The following is a 16,771-nucleotide window of genomic DNA, read 5'->3' on the forward strand; positions in this document are numbered from 1 at the left end:
AAAACCCAGGACAGTAAAAAAAAAAAAAAAAGAAAAATTGAAAAATTATGCTTTATTTATGGATTTTACTAAAGGACATAAAAGTAATGTAAAATATAATGTTATCTCAAGAAGTTGCCATTCTGCATTAGGTATTTAGCTATACCAGAAATTATGATAATGCAGGCAAAATGTAAGGCTCCTTTGAGCACTGCTTGTATTTTACCCAGTGCTGGTTTAATCTGCATTAACTCCAAAATAACAGTTCAAAGCTTTCTTTGGTGTCTGTTCCCAGTTTCCATTCTAACAGTCTGAAGTCATGAGACTGCAAGTATAATACAGGACATGTTTCTTATTTTAGGGGCAGGATATGGCTTTAAGGGGCTCTAAACTGTATTGCTCTTAACCTATCAGAGCAATTTCAAATTCCCATTTGGCAGTCTGATGTATTTTAAGCTATGTTTCATCCAAAGCTGTTTCTCTTCTCAACTTGGATTTTGTAAATGCTATTGCACACTTTTTCATTAATAAACTAAATGCTATTTCTATTTAAACAAATCCGAATACGATACTTGAGCTGGAAAAGTCAAAATACCCACTTCCACTTTAGAATTAGAATTTACTATCTGAGCTGAAGTTTCAGGCAATGTCTGGTAACCCTGCTAGCATCTCTAAATAGAGGAGTACTACACCATGGAAAGGGCTGCTGACTCTTTTGTATTATGATTTTTTTTGTTGTTGTTTGTGGATGCAAGACTGATCCTGTTCTCTTATATAGTATACCACCTTACTGTCTCTTTGCATCTCAGTTTATTCCATTCTTTGCCACATCATCTTAGGTATCCAGTTTATCTTTTTCCAGTTCTCATCTCCTAAAATGATGTGATTAATAAAACAAATTCCTTCTGTGACCTTTCACAGAAGAGCTGTACTGTGTTGAAGATTAACCCTGAAACATGGAAGGAAATGGCTAGGAGAAATATGAAAACATTCAAGAAGGCAGGAGCAAGTGGAAATTCCAGAGTTATTGTTAATTTGCTAAAACGTGAATCAAATACCAAGGAAATTCCTGATATGTGCAGCTCATCACACTTGCATCCTGTTGCTTTTGGATTTCTCTGGTGTTTCAATGAGATGGCTTTGATAAGAAACTATTTTATTAGTGTAAATTGAATAACTGAAATACTCCTTACACTGCATTGTGCCGATGGAGATGAATTTCGAGAAGTAACATGCTAAAATGGAAAGTCAAGATTTAATCCAAATGAAATACAGAAATTTCCACTGTGCGTGTGTGTCAGTAGCATTTCAATCCATAGGCAGAGGAAAGCTAAAGATTGCAGCTGAGAGCTGGAATTGCGCAAAACCGTGAATCCTCCTTTGGTTTTGTGGCCTACTTTACCTTTTCTTTCACTACAGCACTTATGTAGAGGAACTGCAGGATCACAGTTGTTTACTTTTGAAATTAAAAATTTGGCATTGAAGAATGCCTGATGAGGTAACAGAAAAACAGTAAAATTAAAAACTAATGAGGGGGAAAATAATAACCATTTAATCTCTCTTCTTGAGAATGCTTCTGGTTTTCATCTTGCCTTTTTCTTTATACATCTTTTTTCTTCTGTCATTCTGGAGAATCCTCTAAAACCAACTGAAATATGATTTTTTTTTTCTCAAAAAAATTTTCCTTAATTCTGAAAGAAAATAGGAAAAAGTTACCAATTTCTGAATAAAAAGTTCTGCATTTTCATTTTGAAATAACCACTATTTCAAAGGTGTGTGTAATGGAATATAATAAAAAGAAACTCATATAGTTCAGGATGAAGATACAATCTGAAATTTTTTAAATACTTCCTGGAAAAAGAACTTCCATCCTCTGCACAACCTTAATTCTCCCTTCATGATCATCTGTATTGTAGAGCTGAAATCACCATCTTGTCTCAAATTGTCCATCATCTCAATGTAGTTTCACTGGAAGTCAAATTGTAGTCAAATATGGTGGTGGAGGAAAAAGAATTAAGGAAGAGATGTCTGATTCCAGCCTGCCTGCCTTAGGAGAGGACCAGCAACTGAAGTAGTTGTTCTCTTGGCAGCAGGAAAGCAGAAGCACCACTGAGCTTTTGCTAATAAAAACAAGCAGGAAAAAACTAGTTCTAGAAGAAGCTTCTATAGAAGAAATATCTGTCTTTTAGATTTCAAGATCCAGAAACAGGAATATCTGGCAGTGTTTTAGCTGCAGACGGAAATCTTTCTTTGATTTCTGGAGGGAGAAATAAGAAAAGAGTTGGGAAATCTTTATAAAGCTACACACTGAAGAAGTAAGAGAAAGGGATGCTGATGTTCTACCTGCAGCAGCAGTTGTTAAAAATAAATAAACTGGTTTCTTAATGGTAGCTCTTTATGAGCTATAGAAGAGAGTAGGGAATGAGAGGGAATTAGAGTTTCAAACATTTCTTGAAATGGCAGAATAGCTGTCTAAATCACTTCTTATTGTCATTTGTTACTTTTGAGACGTGCATCACTATTTCTACAAAAAACTCCAAAAGATGTTTTTTTCTGTGTGGATTCAGCTGATTGGACAGAGCCTAAAGAAAACATTTTAAGCCCACTACAATTATTTAAATCTAATATCTGTTTCTACCCATTCTGGAACAGAATAAATAGTTAAATTCATCAGGAAACACAATCCTTCTAATGAATTTGGCCAGCTTTAGCAATTGGTTTAAATTCACTTCTGTAATACCAACTATCTCCAAACACATGCTCACTTGTTTATTTCTTAGTAAAGCTATTTCACAGTCATAGAAATAAACACCACTAGAAAATAATTCTACTGTTGGAAAAATTAATCTTCCTGAATAACCCGAGAATAAATGTAAGTAGGATTATGTGACAGGTCAACTCAGGTAAACAACATCAAGTTTCTGCATATATCTTCTCTCACACATATTGGGTCTCTTCCCAGTCACACTTGTTTAGCTCACTGACAAACAGCAAATTTTTAGTGCTAGCAGCATCATACAGCCTATTCCTTTGTGGGAAACGAGCTGTACATTGTGCTGTTTCATGAATCATAGCTGGAATTGTCAACTAGTTCTGGTTTCAGAAATGTCGTGACATTCAGTGGTGACTTGCAAAAAAGATTCCAAATTGTTCGTCAGATAGTAGATTGGACTGTCTGTGCTAGCAGCTAAAAATGGTGTGTTGAGTTGAAAACTCAACAATGTTCTCAAGATCAGATTTTTTCAATAATAAAATGTGAAACTCATATTTAGTGTTTATAGCATTTTTTCCTGCCTATAGCCACACTTTTTTTATCCTTAATGCAAAGTAGCTACTTTCTGAGAATACCCATATGTTGAAAAAAGGAGGAAGTTTGAACAGAAGCTGTGAGAGAAAGTACAATATTTTATAGCTGATGATTGGCAAGCTGACATTCCCAAGTGAGGTCCTGACTGCTAGGTAAATAGTGCTTTCTTCAGGGACTTACAGTATAGTGGTGCCTAAGCATATATAAACTGTAGTTTATCTTGCCGGTCTAGATGGGACTCAAGTAGGCTTTAACTATATTGCCAAGCTTTATAACAGCTCTGCAAAGCCCAGAGCAGTGATCAGAAACATAAGTAAAACATTTTTGTCCTAACAACTGACATTTCACTGTTCAGTTTTATATGTGTCAAGAAATTTCATGGTTGCAGCTCAACCTTAGAGGAATTTGAGAAGATAGATAACAAATGTGTCTTCATTTTCCCTAAAATAGCATTGTTTCTGTAAGTTAAATGGAATGAAAAATTTCTTTGACTCTTGCCCATTATCATAATTAACACTGAAATCACTTGGAAAAATCTCATCAAGAAGTTACTGGAGCAGTAGCTGTCATACAGATGGTCATTTCCTCTGTGATCTCCTTCCACTATGCATTAGCAGAGGGATAAAACACATGCCATAAATCAAGTAAGTGTTTCAGAGAGATCACACTGTGAAAGGCTCTGTGTAAAAATTGGAGCAGTGTCCTGAAAATCTTCCTAGGCTGTCCCACTCTGTCAGCCCTAAGCAATAAACCAAATTTGTGTAAGCCTTATAAAAAGGCTGTATGGGACAATGAGGATGAGAGAACAATAACAGGATTGCATGGCCTACAGGTCCAACAGGATAGGTCCCAGGTATGGAAGAGAAATAAGGACCTCCAAGAAATTTTCTGTAAATTTAATATTGTTGTTGGTGTAATATGGGCGGTTCTTCACTGTTTTGTCTTTCTGCCTGTGCTCTTCCCAAGCCAGGAGCATTCCCATCTAATCTGAGCTCTTATTACATGATTTGCAGATGTAAAGTCTAGGAAAAGAAGCTCTGATCAAAGACTCTCCTACATGAGAAATTTTCAAAGAATGATAGAATTGCCAGAATAGATAAATGAGAAAAGATGTTGTTATGGTTACCACTGGATCCCAGACAAATAAAAGCTAACAAATTTACAGTTTGTATCTTGCCCCAACAGTTGCAGCCATTTACAAATATAGGTAAATAAACTTATACAGTATTTCTGGATAAAGATTAAATTCCAAAATATGTTAGATAAGTCTGTTAGCCTCTACTATATGTAAGAGGACATATATTTCCAAAAAATCCTGTGTTTTCTTAAGAAATGGATTTGATGACTTCAAATGTAACTGAGGTGAAATGCTTCTTTAAATGATTTTTTCATCATATTTGCTCAAATAAGGACAAAGGTTATAGAATATAATAAAAAAGTTGACAAAAATTTTAAAGTGCTGTCTCAAGTCTCAAAAAATCATTTACATTCTATCTTCATGTTCCTTAAATTATTGAGACCACTCTCAATCTTGAAAATAAAGTCACTTTCATTTTTTAGATTGAAAATCCAATATTTTATATTTCTGTTTTCTGTATTTTCCACTATACAAAGCATCTGTGTTAAGACATTGTAAATTTTTTTGTGCACATTTCCTTTCTTCTATCATTTCGTTCCAGAGTTTTCCCTTCCTTTTTCCAGGTCCTGCTTTTGGCTCACTTGAAATCATGGTGCTGCTCAGGTGGTTTATAACAGTTTAATTAATTTTCATACCTTACCTACCTAAGACCCACAGGTTGTGGGGGAAAATAGGAAGTAATGCAGGAAATATTAAGTATAATATAACAAAATCAGTGTCTGCTAAGGAGTCAGAGTGGTGCAGGACTGGGAACAGGTGTTTAGATGGTGTCAGGGAGGGCAAGTTGGCCAGATGAAGGCTTTGAGCAATTAGCTGGGCATCCTAAGTCTTGCAGGTCTGTGCTGCTTTGCAGGCATTTTGACGTCACATGAAATTCTACTTTAATTAATCAAAAAGCCAGATAAGGCCATATGAACAAAAGTTATGTGGAACATCTTTTGCTTTCTGGTTCATGAGTAGGATGAAGTCAAATTTAAGTTAGTGGGAAATGTTTATATATGTGAAAAGCAGTTATTTACCAAAGCATATGTTCAAGTGATTTTGCAGGTAAACAAAAGCTCACTGTTTCTTTACTCTGAACCAGATAGAGGTGTGCTAACCCAATCTAAAAGCTATGAAGGTGTGGTTATTGCAGGATTTTACTCAAGATAATAAATAACCTGAGTGTCATGCTAACCACAACAACGTGTGTCAAATTTGCCTGGTTTGTTCTCACCAATTGTGAAATGACCTGGAGTCTTCCTGCAAAAGATTGTGCAGGTGTACTCTTAATTAGGATTTTGGGGTGTTTTTCCTTTCTTTTAAAATTATTTTGTTCTTGTATGTAATAAAAAAGTAAATATTATAGAAAATATTTTTAAAAAGCATGAAAAATTTACATACATAAAGTATTGTCTTGGTTTTAACTGTAAATGGCACTTCATGAAATATTTCTGTATTATTTCCTTTTAATACTAGTCTGTAGTAGTCTCTAGTAAATTTTAAAAGTATTATCTCAATAATCAATTTCATTATGTTTGTTATAATCATATTAATGTTTTATAAAAGGATGACAACATTTTATTAGTTCATAGCAATCTGCAATGGAGATGCAAATTTTGTATTCCTTCCTGGATTTTCTCCAAACCGAAGATACAAGAATAGAGCTTTTAAAATCATGTTTCAGCAAAGCTCATGGTCTTAGCTAGGTAGCTTATATTACAAGTTTTCCAGTTTAAATAATAAAGCTCTTAGGCGAAACACCAATCACAACTGCAAAATTCTTGCCTTATGTTTTGGGGGAAAAGCTATAAATTTCATATGCTTTTACACCGGAGGCAGATTTTTTTTTGTACATACTTAAAATATTGTTCACAGTTTTTGAAGGAGAGGGTTAAACATCTAATTTTCCCTGAATCTATAAACTGAAGAAATTTTTTATGGGTAAAGGCATTTCACGTGGTTCTGTTGATTTTACAGTTCAGGTCATCACAGTTCTTATACAAAGATGAAATGTGTGTCATGTTGAATTAACTCTGGAATATATTTTGAGTATGGCTGTGGTGTGTATAGCCCTTTCAACTCTAATTCTTTGTGGGAAATATTCACTGCTTCATCTGTACTGTTTTAACCCCTTCCAGCTAAAATGTGAAAAAATTAAAGCACGCTTGAAAATATGCTGCATTGTTGCCCATATTCTCAGTAGTAGAGAAGAGTTGTGGAGGAAAACAGAAAAATCACTACGTTCAGCTAGACAAGCCCTTCGTCATTTGTGCAAATCACATATGATGAGCTCAAAAAGCATGTAAATATATCTAAAACTCATCCTGACTTTATGTGGAAGTCCTTTATTTGGGGGAATAAAGCAAAAATCAACAATTTTAATTTTTTTGGTGCAATTTCTTTTATATATCTGTGTATATATCTGTGTCTAGCTTTGCTTTCACTAGAATTAGTTGCAAAATTTTATGGTTTTTTATTTTTGGAGGCTCGAGTGTCAATACATATATGCTGATGGGTCAAAGAACAAAAATTGGAGTGCAAATATTCTAAGAGTAAGATTACTGCTTGTATGGCATCTGCTTAATGTTGCTGAGTTTAATTCTTCTGTAAAGAACTTATATGATACAGGAACAATTTAAACTTTGAAATTTTTACGGAAACATGGTCTTTGGAAAACTATCCTAGTTCTGGTAGTTCTGCATAGTTATTCTGCATAGTTAGTGCATAAATCTCCTCAAGAAACAAAAGGTTATTATAATTACCCACTCATGAGTTTTCATTCCATTTTCTTTTTTTCCAATAGGGTGGAGTGAATGGCTTGACTGGAGAACTGGAATTTGCCGAAAATGGGGGGAATCCCAATGTGCATTTTGAAATTTTGGGGACAAATTATGGAGAAGATCTTGGCAGAGGAATCCGCAAGGTGAGGTTATATATATTCAAACAAGAGATTATTTTCACTGATTTTTTAAAAACCTCTCTTGTGTTCCATGTTAATAGAAAAGCATTTGGTGGCAGATAACATGATGTTGTGGATCATTAAAGGAGTGAGAAACGGGAGAAAAGCCTTGAACTTTGAGATACCTGTCTATTTTATTATTTAAAAACACCTTGGAGTAGGTTGTGTTGATCAAGATGTCATTTGTAATGTGTTAAGCTGCTGGTTGAATGTCCCAAAAGACCCCTGAAAGCTGTTGTTTTGTAACCCTTGCAACCCATATCCAAAATAGTGAATTTTACATTGAACTGTGTTTAGAGCACCCAGATTGGTCTCTGATACTTCTGGTCAAAGCGGGTTCCTGTACCTGTTAGATGAATGAAATTCACGGATATGGAAAGAGAAAATCTGTTGCAGCATAGATAAAATTTGTGTGGTCTCTTCAGTATATAAGTACATGGTGTTTTAGTAGAAATTAAGTTTTACAGAAAAAGATAATGTTGTGTATTCAGCTGCCAGACACAGTCCAAATGCTTGGACTTAGACTATTACCGGGAATGGCATACATCTCCAGCAAAATTACTCTTTCTTGGTATTTGAATTTTGCCAGTCTATAACTAAATTTAAGTCCTACGTAAGAAATTATGGGAACCAGTCTCTATTTGCAACGCATATCCTTAACTCTGAACAACTGCTCATCTGATATGGCAAAAATCATGTGGTACTTTATAGGCAAATAAGAGACTAATAGGATTTTCCAAGAACAACTTCCCTTTAAGGACAGATTTCCTGAAAAATACCAAGTGTATCAGATCATATTGGGTTTTATATACAAACCCGAAGTGATTGTCTGAAAGCAAATGGTAGAGTTTTCTTAATATTTGTAAACTGATTCCGTGTGTCAGTGTCACTATATGATGAAGTACATCATTTATCTGCGTAGCTTCTGGAGTAACAGATAAGTGCTGTGAGAGAAGGAAGAGATAAATAAGAAGTCTAAAGTGTCTTGAAACTGAAATTTCTTCTCCGCTATTCATTGGAATTGTTATTCTGTTCCTGCTGTTTCATCTCTTGTCAATACCCTAATGTACACATGTCCCTGTAATTATGTCACCTTGAGTAGAGACCCTGACAGATGCTTAGAAACTAAACAGAACTGGATCTTGTTGATATTTGGAGGTACTTCACAAAGTCTTTAGGAGACCAGAATGTTGGATAAGTCCTTATTCCCTTACCTGTAAGTTCTGCTTGTTTCAACATATTTTGACTTGATTTATTTTCCATGCTATGCATTGAGCAGCTACTTATGGGTTGACTTTGGCTGGGATTTCTTTGACTTCAGGCCTGTCTGGGTGAATGCCTGAGTGAAGCACTAAATTATGTTCTTCCAGTCCCAAAAATATAGAAGAGAAAGAGAGACTCACAGAAAGGTGTTGGAAATATAGAAGCACAAGAATGCTTCCTAGCTTTTCTAGCTCTTTTCTGATGGTAGAATTTAGAAATGTGGTACTAATTTAAGCTATGATACAGTTTACTTTTAGAAAAGATGTTAATGACCATGGGCACACGTAAGTTGTGCAAGACAATGGGATAGTAGGAACAGGCTTTTTGAACCTTTCTTGTTTACTCTTTATGTTAGTTCCAGGACAAAGAGACATTCACTGTCTTTGTAAGGAAGTAGATTTGAAGTTGGTCAAAGAGAATAGAGCTTTGCACTCAAGTTTCTCAAGAGTTCAAATCCTGCTTGAAGTCAGTTCTCCTTGTGTTCTGGAGTCATTTATACTTCTGCACTTATATTAATAAGTGCAGAATATTCCTAGGATTCAAAAAAGCAAATAGTTTAGGATATACCAAGAATTCATGTTTATGTTTGCTTTATTTGGACAAATTAAGCCATGTATCTAGAAGAAAATGTCTTTAAGTCCCTTCCTTCAACTTTCACGGGCTGAGGTCATACCTGGAAAGCAGTGGGAGAAATCATGTGAGAGTTCATTGTGTAGAGCTCCGTCATTTAGCAACGAGTTAGCAAATTCAGGAGTGGGATTTGCCTGAAATAGAAATTTTGCACCATTATGACTGTAAATGTTATCCATCACCTTGCAGACCATAGATCGTGTAGTCTATACTTGTTGACAGAGTTGGGTTCTTGGAGTAATACATTCAGATTGCTGCCAGATACTGATTTTATTGACACCAGTGGTATTACAGTCCCTAAGGAACTGAATAAAAACTCTTGCTTTTACACATCATACTGTGACTTGCATTTGTGCAGTTGTAGTTATATTCAGTGGGAGACACGGGTGTATTTCTGACATTTTTGTGTTGGCATTTGTCTGTTGGTACTTGACATTTGAGTATGTATTCTTTGACATTTAAATTTCAGTGCAATACTTTTGTCTATACTGTTGAAATAAAAGCTACCATTCCTGTGAATAACCATGCAACAAACAAGTGAACAAAAGGGAGTTGATGGCTCAGAGTACTGTCTTATATCTTAGTAGTGTAGAAAACAGCACTGCAGAAATAAAATGGTTCTCATGTTACTTCCAGTGCTCCTTGTAATTCAGGATGGGTTCCTCCTCAAAGGCTCTGTGCTAAACCTTTTGAAGTTTAGAGGACTTTATTCCCGCTCCCACACTTGTTTTACTATGACCTGTGGACATTTGAGGATGTGGTGCGTTTTGCTCTGCCTCCATATTAGCATGCACCCACCTCCTGTACGTTTCTCTTCTCTTCTGAAGATGTTTTAGGTTGTTTCCTCTCAGTGGAGTAGTAAGATACCATACCAGGCTCTCACATCAATTGCTCTTTGCACCAGGATGTTCATGCCAAGGCTGTCTTTGCATTCCAGGCACCTAGTGATGCCTTGGAGAAAGGACAGAGCTGTGAGCATGCAGAAGAACAGGTAGCCTGAGTGGGGCACCTGGGTAACCCCGGACACTTTGAGCCGCCTGCATTTTTCCATTAGGATTGTATGGTTAAGTCCTAACTCATTTTGATTTGATTGTCTTTAGAAGGAAATGTTGTCTATTTTAATCCAAGGCACATCTGTAGCACAAAGCATTTCATATGAACACGGTTGAAGGCCTCTGACCTTAATGCCTCACAGATGCATTGTTCCTCTACTTCTGCCAGTGCAAATGGCAGGACTTTCCCTGTGGAGTCAGTGCATACAGGTTTTTATTTCACAGATTATTAAGGGTTATATGCAACATTCCATAGTTGTTCTATTTGTTCAGAGTTGGGAAAGCTGTTTTGCACTTTTTACTGTCATTCTGGTAAAATAATTGCTACTTCCACTTCATCTGAGAGCACTTGTTGATCACAGTACTGGCGTGTCTTTGTAATACACTATATAATTTTTTTCTTACATTTGCATCAGGGAACAACATATGTTCCAAGCATATATTTTGATCTTCAGGAAGTTGCTGTCTCTTCTTATAAAGTTGAAACTTATTTTTTGCATCCTTTATTTCCCTTTCGTTTCATTAGGTAAAAAGAGAAAGTTATACAGCTCTTCTGACACTTACTAACACCATTTAATAACCACGAGCACATAAAGTATTTCCTTCTTGGTTAGCTTCTCAGTCAGCTACTTGAGGTAAATGATGGGTTCACCCGTTCCCTTTGTGATCACGATCAAAGGTAGAGCTGTGTAATGTGATTTTAAAGATGTATATGTATCAGCACCAGGTACTTTAAGCTGTGATCTGTGTAGCTGTTTCTAAAGGCTGACATGTAATTTATGATGTGACTGAAAGATATCCTTGCAATTTACAGAGACATTATTGATGGTGTATTTTCTAGTGAGTTGAAAATAAATGTTGCTGTGTCTGACTGCCTTGCCTCTAGTGTTGATGGAAAAGATGGACCTGGCACAGTGCTACCATGCTACTCTTTCTAAAGCAACTTTAAATACATAATCAGCCTGCTAGAAATGAAGTAAACTGCTTAGTACTAAAGATGAAGAGGCAATTAAATACCTTGGTGAACTGAGACCTGCTGTTCCAGTTGAGCACAGTGCTTAAACTGTGCTGTAAGCCTGCTGAAGAGTACCATTTCCTTCCTTCATTTAGTGCTATGCAATAGATTAAGATACAGGGACTGATTCTTTACTTTCTGGTAGTTTCTGTAAATCTTTTGTTAAATTTCAGTGAAATTTAATTTGGCTGCAAAGTGTCGGGGATTTGCATGTTATCACAATAAAACTAGTGTTAATAGAGAACTGTGCTTTACTTAAAATGTACTTCTGTTTAGCTTAAAAGTCAAACTAAATACGTGTTCAAGTATAATGGAAAATGGAAAAAGTCTCCCTCCATAATTGTACTCCTGAATTTTAAAAAATTTAAAAGTCTTGAAGAAATGCCCTCTCTGCTTTTGAATGGAGCATTTTCTTTTAAAATCTGAAGCTGCTGAAAGAAAGGCAGACTGACTCAAAGTAATCAATAGTGTAAATTCTCCAACATCTGGAGAATTTATCAGGTTTTGGACTCTCTGATTCAGATGGAGGGGGAGTGAAATCTAAGTCCTGGTACTGGGCTGTCCAGCTACCTGCCCTGACCCTGGGCTCTTTGTCTGAATGAGTTTGTTCATAAGTGCAAAGAATCCAGAGATGAATTTGGTGGATGCTGCCCCAGGAATGTGGAAGACCAGGGTTAAAGTCCTCCTTCTAGTGATCACTGATAAATGCATAGCAGAGCAGTTGCTACTACAGTCAGCATTATGAGCAATCCATTCCCCTTGAATTATTCACCTGTGGAGCAGGATATCCAGCAGCAATACAGGAGACACAGGATCCAGGTGTATGAGCAAAATGACACAGAACTCAAACTTCAGACTAATGCCCAAAAAACCATTAGTGCAATAGAGACATATTATCCCACCTATTTCTTGTTAGCAGCACAGTCAGACATGTCTGCTGAGCTCCAGTGGATCAGACATTTGAGCATAGCAGTACCTCTTGTAAAAACTAAAATTATTTTAGGCTGTAAGACAAGTGGGTGTCCAGATTTCTCAGTCTAGAATAATAAGGTTAAGTGTCTTTGTTAAAATTCAACTCAAATAAAGATACAGGTTTATCCAGTTTCCAGCACACAGGTTGGATGGCTCTTAGCAGTGACATTTGCAGGGCTAGAGGAGGGATTTGAACCCAAAAAAAACTTTCAAGCCTCTGAGCACTCTGGAGTGAAGAGGGGCTTGCTTCTGCATTGGGAACAGTGTGGGGACAAAGGGAAAATGCAGGGTGGCAGAAGAGGAGAAAGGGAACCCTGAGGAGAAGAATTGATGTCAAACAGAAATTCCCCTTGGGACCTTGATGCTCTGTAGTATTTCTCTTCACAGTTTTATCAGGGATGAGCACATCTCCCTTTTGCTCAAAATATCCATTCCTGTCAAAACTGATAAGAATGTTCTTACTGAAAAATGTTTTCAGTGCATTGGGAACTGCCAATTTTGACTGATTGCTTTCATCAGAGAGAGACAAATCTTTTTAAATTATGTAGTTTCATGTTTTTTATTAATTTTGGTTCATTGGGAAAAGAGGTTACATTTTACCCATCTCCTGTAGAAAATATAGTTTTCTTGACAGCAAACAGGAGAAATATTTTCCACTTTCAAGCCTATGTTTGTAATTTCCTTTAGTGTCTTGTTATGACAATGGAAACTTAAGAAAGATCAGTCAAAAATTAATAATAATTAAAAAAAATAAGCTGGGAATGATATCATCAATTCCTATTTTTTGTTGATGCTGCCAGGCAACTGCCTAACCACAGAGGCTCCTATGTCATTATTCTGTTCTTCAAAATGGGCATAAGAGCAAAGAAAGATAGAGAACTTAATTCCTTTCTTTTTTATAGCAGAGATTTTCTGAAAAATTTTGAATAACAGAAATAGCATGGCTTTTTTAATATCTACATTGGGAAAGAAAATTTGGATTTGCATGTTGGTCATGTTTATGCAGCATGTGAAACTTGATTTGTGTCCATTAAATGTTTTTCCTTCATTTTTGGGTTGTTCTCTTCCTCTCGGCTGTTTGTAGTTGGCTCAGGTCAACCAGACTAAGGGATTAGATCATTTTTGTTTTTCCGAACTTTATATCAGCAAAACCCTTTGCAGTTTTCAGTATGATTGGTTGGACTGATTTTGAAATACCTTTACTAGGGTTATATGGCTTTTTCTTCTGCTTGAGTAGCTATGAAAGCCTTCTGGTGAACATGGATCTGCAGAACTGGATGGCAAGTTGTGAATTTTTATCCTGAAGTGCTTCAGCTGAGAAAATTAGCTTTGTAACTCACTTCAGAGATCTGAAGTGCCTGGGAACTTTGAAGTGCCTCAAAACTGACATTTTGAATAATGTCAGAAGGAACTGTGTATGATTTAAGAATGGACTTAATGCTTCATTGACCTCTCAGGCAGTAATGCTTCTATGCGATTTTGGAAATCCCATTAGGGACTTCTCTTCACCTTTAAAAAACTACTCAGTGGGTGCTGCTTCAAGAATGTGGTTCATCATCCTTGAAATTAATAGGATAAAACACTTTGCTCATCTTGGAATTACTTGTTTTAAGGTGGACAGTATCAATGAATTATAGGTACCTTTCAGAATTAAACTTTTCAATGCTTGTCTTTTGCTCTTTATAGCTGGCTTGTTTTCAATCAAGTCTATCATCTGATGAAAATTGCTTCATTTCACAACTACTTCTAACTGGAACAAACATACATTTTCCAGAAGTAGGGCTAAGTAATAATTGTTTTTAACCCTCCATTAATCCAAAAGAAGGGGGGTATGTTGGTAATTAATCATGTGAAGAGGGAGATAATAACTATATCTTCAGGAAATTAAATATTTCCATCCAAATTTGGATGCAGATTGGGTGTTCTAGTCAAAAATTCTTAGTAATTAGAAAACCATGTAGACAGGAGAGATGAATGGTAAAAACTTGAACTGCTTCTTTAGACAGGAAGCATGAAGAGATGGTAGTACGAAATGGGTCATTTAGTTTTAGCTTTTGATGGTGGTGAAGGGTATTGTTCAGTTCTCAGAATTAAGGGCTCAATGCACAGCCTTGGGAGGGCTAATACCTATCTAAGGTTTATATTGCAGATCTTAGTCCCTAACACATGGAAGTAGATCTACACAAATTTAAAATCCTAGATTCATTTAAGTTGAAAAAGACCTTTAAGGTCATGAAATCCAACGCCAAGCCCACCACTATTCCATGTCTCTAAGCAGCACATATACACACTTTTTGACTGCATCCAGAGATGGTGACTCGACTATCCCTGGGCAGCCTGTCCCATTTCTTGACCACCCTTTCAGTGAAGAAACCCCCACCTTGCTACAGCCTCCTTCCAGACGTTGTAGAGAGTGACAAGGCACCCCTGAGCCTCCTTTTCCCCTCAGCTCCTCATAAGACTTGTGCTCCAGACCTTTCACCAGCTTTGTTGCCTGTCTCTGGTCATGCTCCTGCACCTCAATGTCTTTCTTGTAGTGAGAGGCCAAGACTGAACCCAGGATTCAAGGTGCAGCCTCACCATGCTGAGTACAGGGGGTTGATCACTGCTCTGGTTCTGCTGGTCCTAATATTGCTAATACAGGCCAGGATGATGTTTGCCTTCTTGGCAACCTGAGCCATTTCACAAGATTTGATAAATTGTCTTTTTCTTCAAGAACCACAAGCCAATACTGACACAACTATATGGCCTGGTATGTCCTGCGAACCATGTCTCCCCACTATAATAAATCATAGAATTATACAACAGCCCAGGTTGGGCTTCAAAGATGATCTGGTCCAACCTTTCAATAAATTGTTTCTAGTTTGCACATTTTGTGAAGGGCTTCTCCTTGAAGGCTGTGTGGTTTTGTAGGCTGATAAATGTTGGATGAGCCCCTGTGGTACATCTGAAAGGCCTAGAACAGTCGTATTAATCAAAACTTTGCTGATACAAGTTTTAAAGTAGGCAGAACTACCTTCTTTAGCAGTAAGATCTCTCTGTTCCAAGTTAGCCTATTAGCAGAAAAATATGAAAATGTTTCTTTTTAGACACAGAATATTCATGAGTATCATAGAATCAGCCAGGTTGGAAAAGACCTCCGACATCATCAAGTCCAACCCTTGATCCATCACCATCATCATTACTAGACCATGGCACTAAGTGCCACATCCAATCTCATCTTAAAAACCTCCAGGGACAGTGAATTCACCATCTCCCTGGGCAGTCCATTCCAGTGTCTCTGTAAAAAATTTTTTCCTAATATTCAACCTAAACCTCCCCTGGCACAGCTTAAGACCATGCCCTATTGTCCTACTGCTGGTTGCCTGGGGAGAAGAGACTGATGCCCAACTGGCTACAACCTCCTTTGAGGGAGTTGTAGAGAGTGATGAGGTCTCCCCTGAGCCTCCTCTTCTCCAGGCTAAACAGCCCCAGCTCCCTCAGCCTCTCCTCACAGGACTTGTGCTCGAGTCTCTGGACCTGCTCCAGAGACAAATGTTGGTTTGGTTTTTTGTTTAAGTGTTTGGTGTTTTGTTTGGGTTTGTTGTTTGGTTGGGTTTTTTTGGAGGGAATGTGGTTTTTTTGTGCATTTGGTGGGTTTTGGGGGATTTGGTGGTTTTTTGGTTGGTTTTTGTTTGTTTATTTGTCTTGTGGAAAGACTATATTTCATTGAGCATGATGCTGAATGATACTTTGTTGACAGTAGTAGGCACTATTTTCCTGCACTGGGGTAAGCAGCCATGGTAAACCCAATGACCTTTGCCTCTGTGGCTGTAAAATATTCAGTGTAATTTTCTACTAAAAGAGGGAGAACCCAAACACATTTAATCCCTTTAGTCCTCCCTTCACAGACTGTGGTATCTAGAGGAGCTAGGCAAGTCATAAGCTAATTGGGAAACTGTGATTGTAGATTTCCACTGAGAGCACCTGTTATCTATCTATCTATCTATCTATCTAGATAGATAGATAGATAGATAGATATGCAGTATCTACTACCCTCAGCCTCCAGAGCTGTGAGAGTGGATTTACAGTAGACACAAATGTGAAAACATCCATGAAGCTGCTAAAGGCTCCCAAATCCATCAGAAGGATGTAGGCATCTATAAACAAGTGTCAGAAAAGGTTATGTTAGCAAAGAGTCAAGGATCAGCCCTCGCCTGATGAGAGGAGTGGTGACCACCAGGAAGAGCAACTTGAGTGGATGCTTTGGTTGGAGCACAAGATGCATGTGGGTACAATGGTTAGCTAAAGAGAAAGAGGAGAAATGATGTGTTGAACTGTGAAAATTCCATTCCACTGTTGTTTGCACAACACACCTGAAAGTACAGTAAATCTTTGTTTGTTGTGCTGTTTTTAAGACTGATAAGAAACAAATAGCAGTACTACAGAAGACAAAGAGAAGCATCTGTTTGGTTTCAAGTTGGATGCTGTATTG

The 16,771-nt window shown here is 37.0% G+C and overlaps 1 protein-coding gene across 1 annotated transcript in view; it reads left to right on the forward strand.

The window, feature by feature from the left end:
* Nucleotides 1–16,771, forward strand: part of LOC108500870 (glutamate receptor ionotropic, delta-2) — a gene marked incomplete at its 5' end in the record, with an annotated part of 287,748 nt that overhangs the window by 80,399 nt on the left and 190,578 nt on the right. Inside the window, one exon of the mRNA XM_017822214.1 lies at nt 7,210–7,329. Within this exon, the coding sequence (XP_017677703.1) occupies nt 7,210–7,329 (120 nt within the window). The remainder of the gene's footprint in view (nt 1–7,209; nt 7,330–16,771) is intronic.

The sequence above is a fragment of the Lepidothrix coronata genome, unplaced genomic scaffold (assembly GCF_001604755.1).
Source record: "Lepidothrix coronata isolate B3197 unplaced genomic scaffold, Lepidothrix_coronata-1.0 Scaffold96, whole genome shotgun sequence".
NCBI lineage: Eukaryota > Metazoa > Chordata > Aves > Passeriformes > Pipridae > Lepidothrix > Lepidothrix coronata.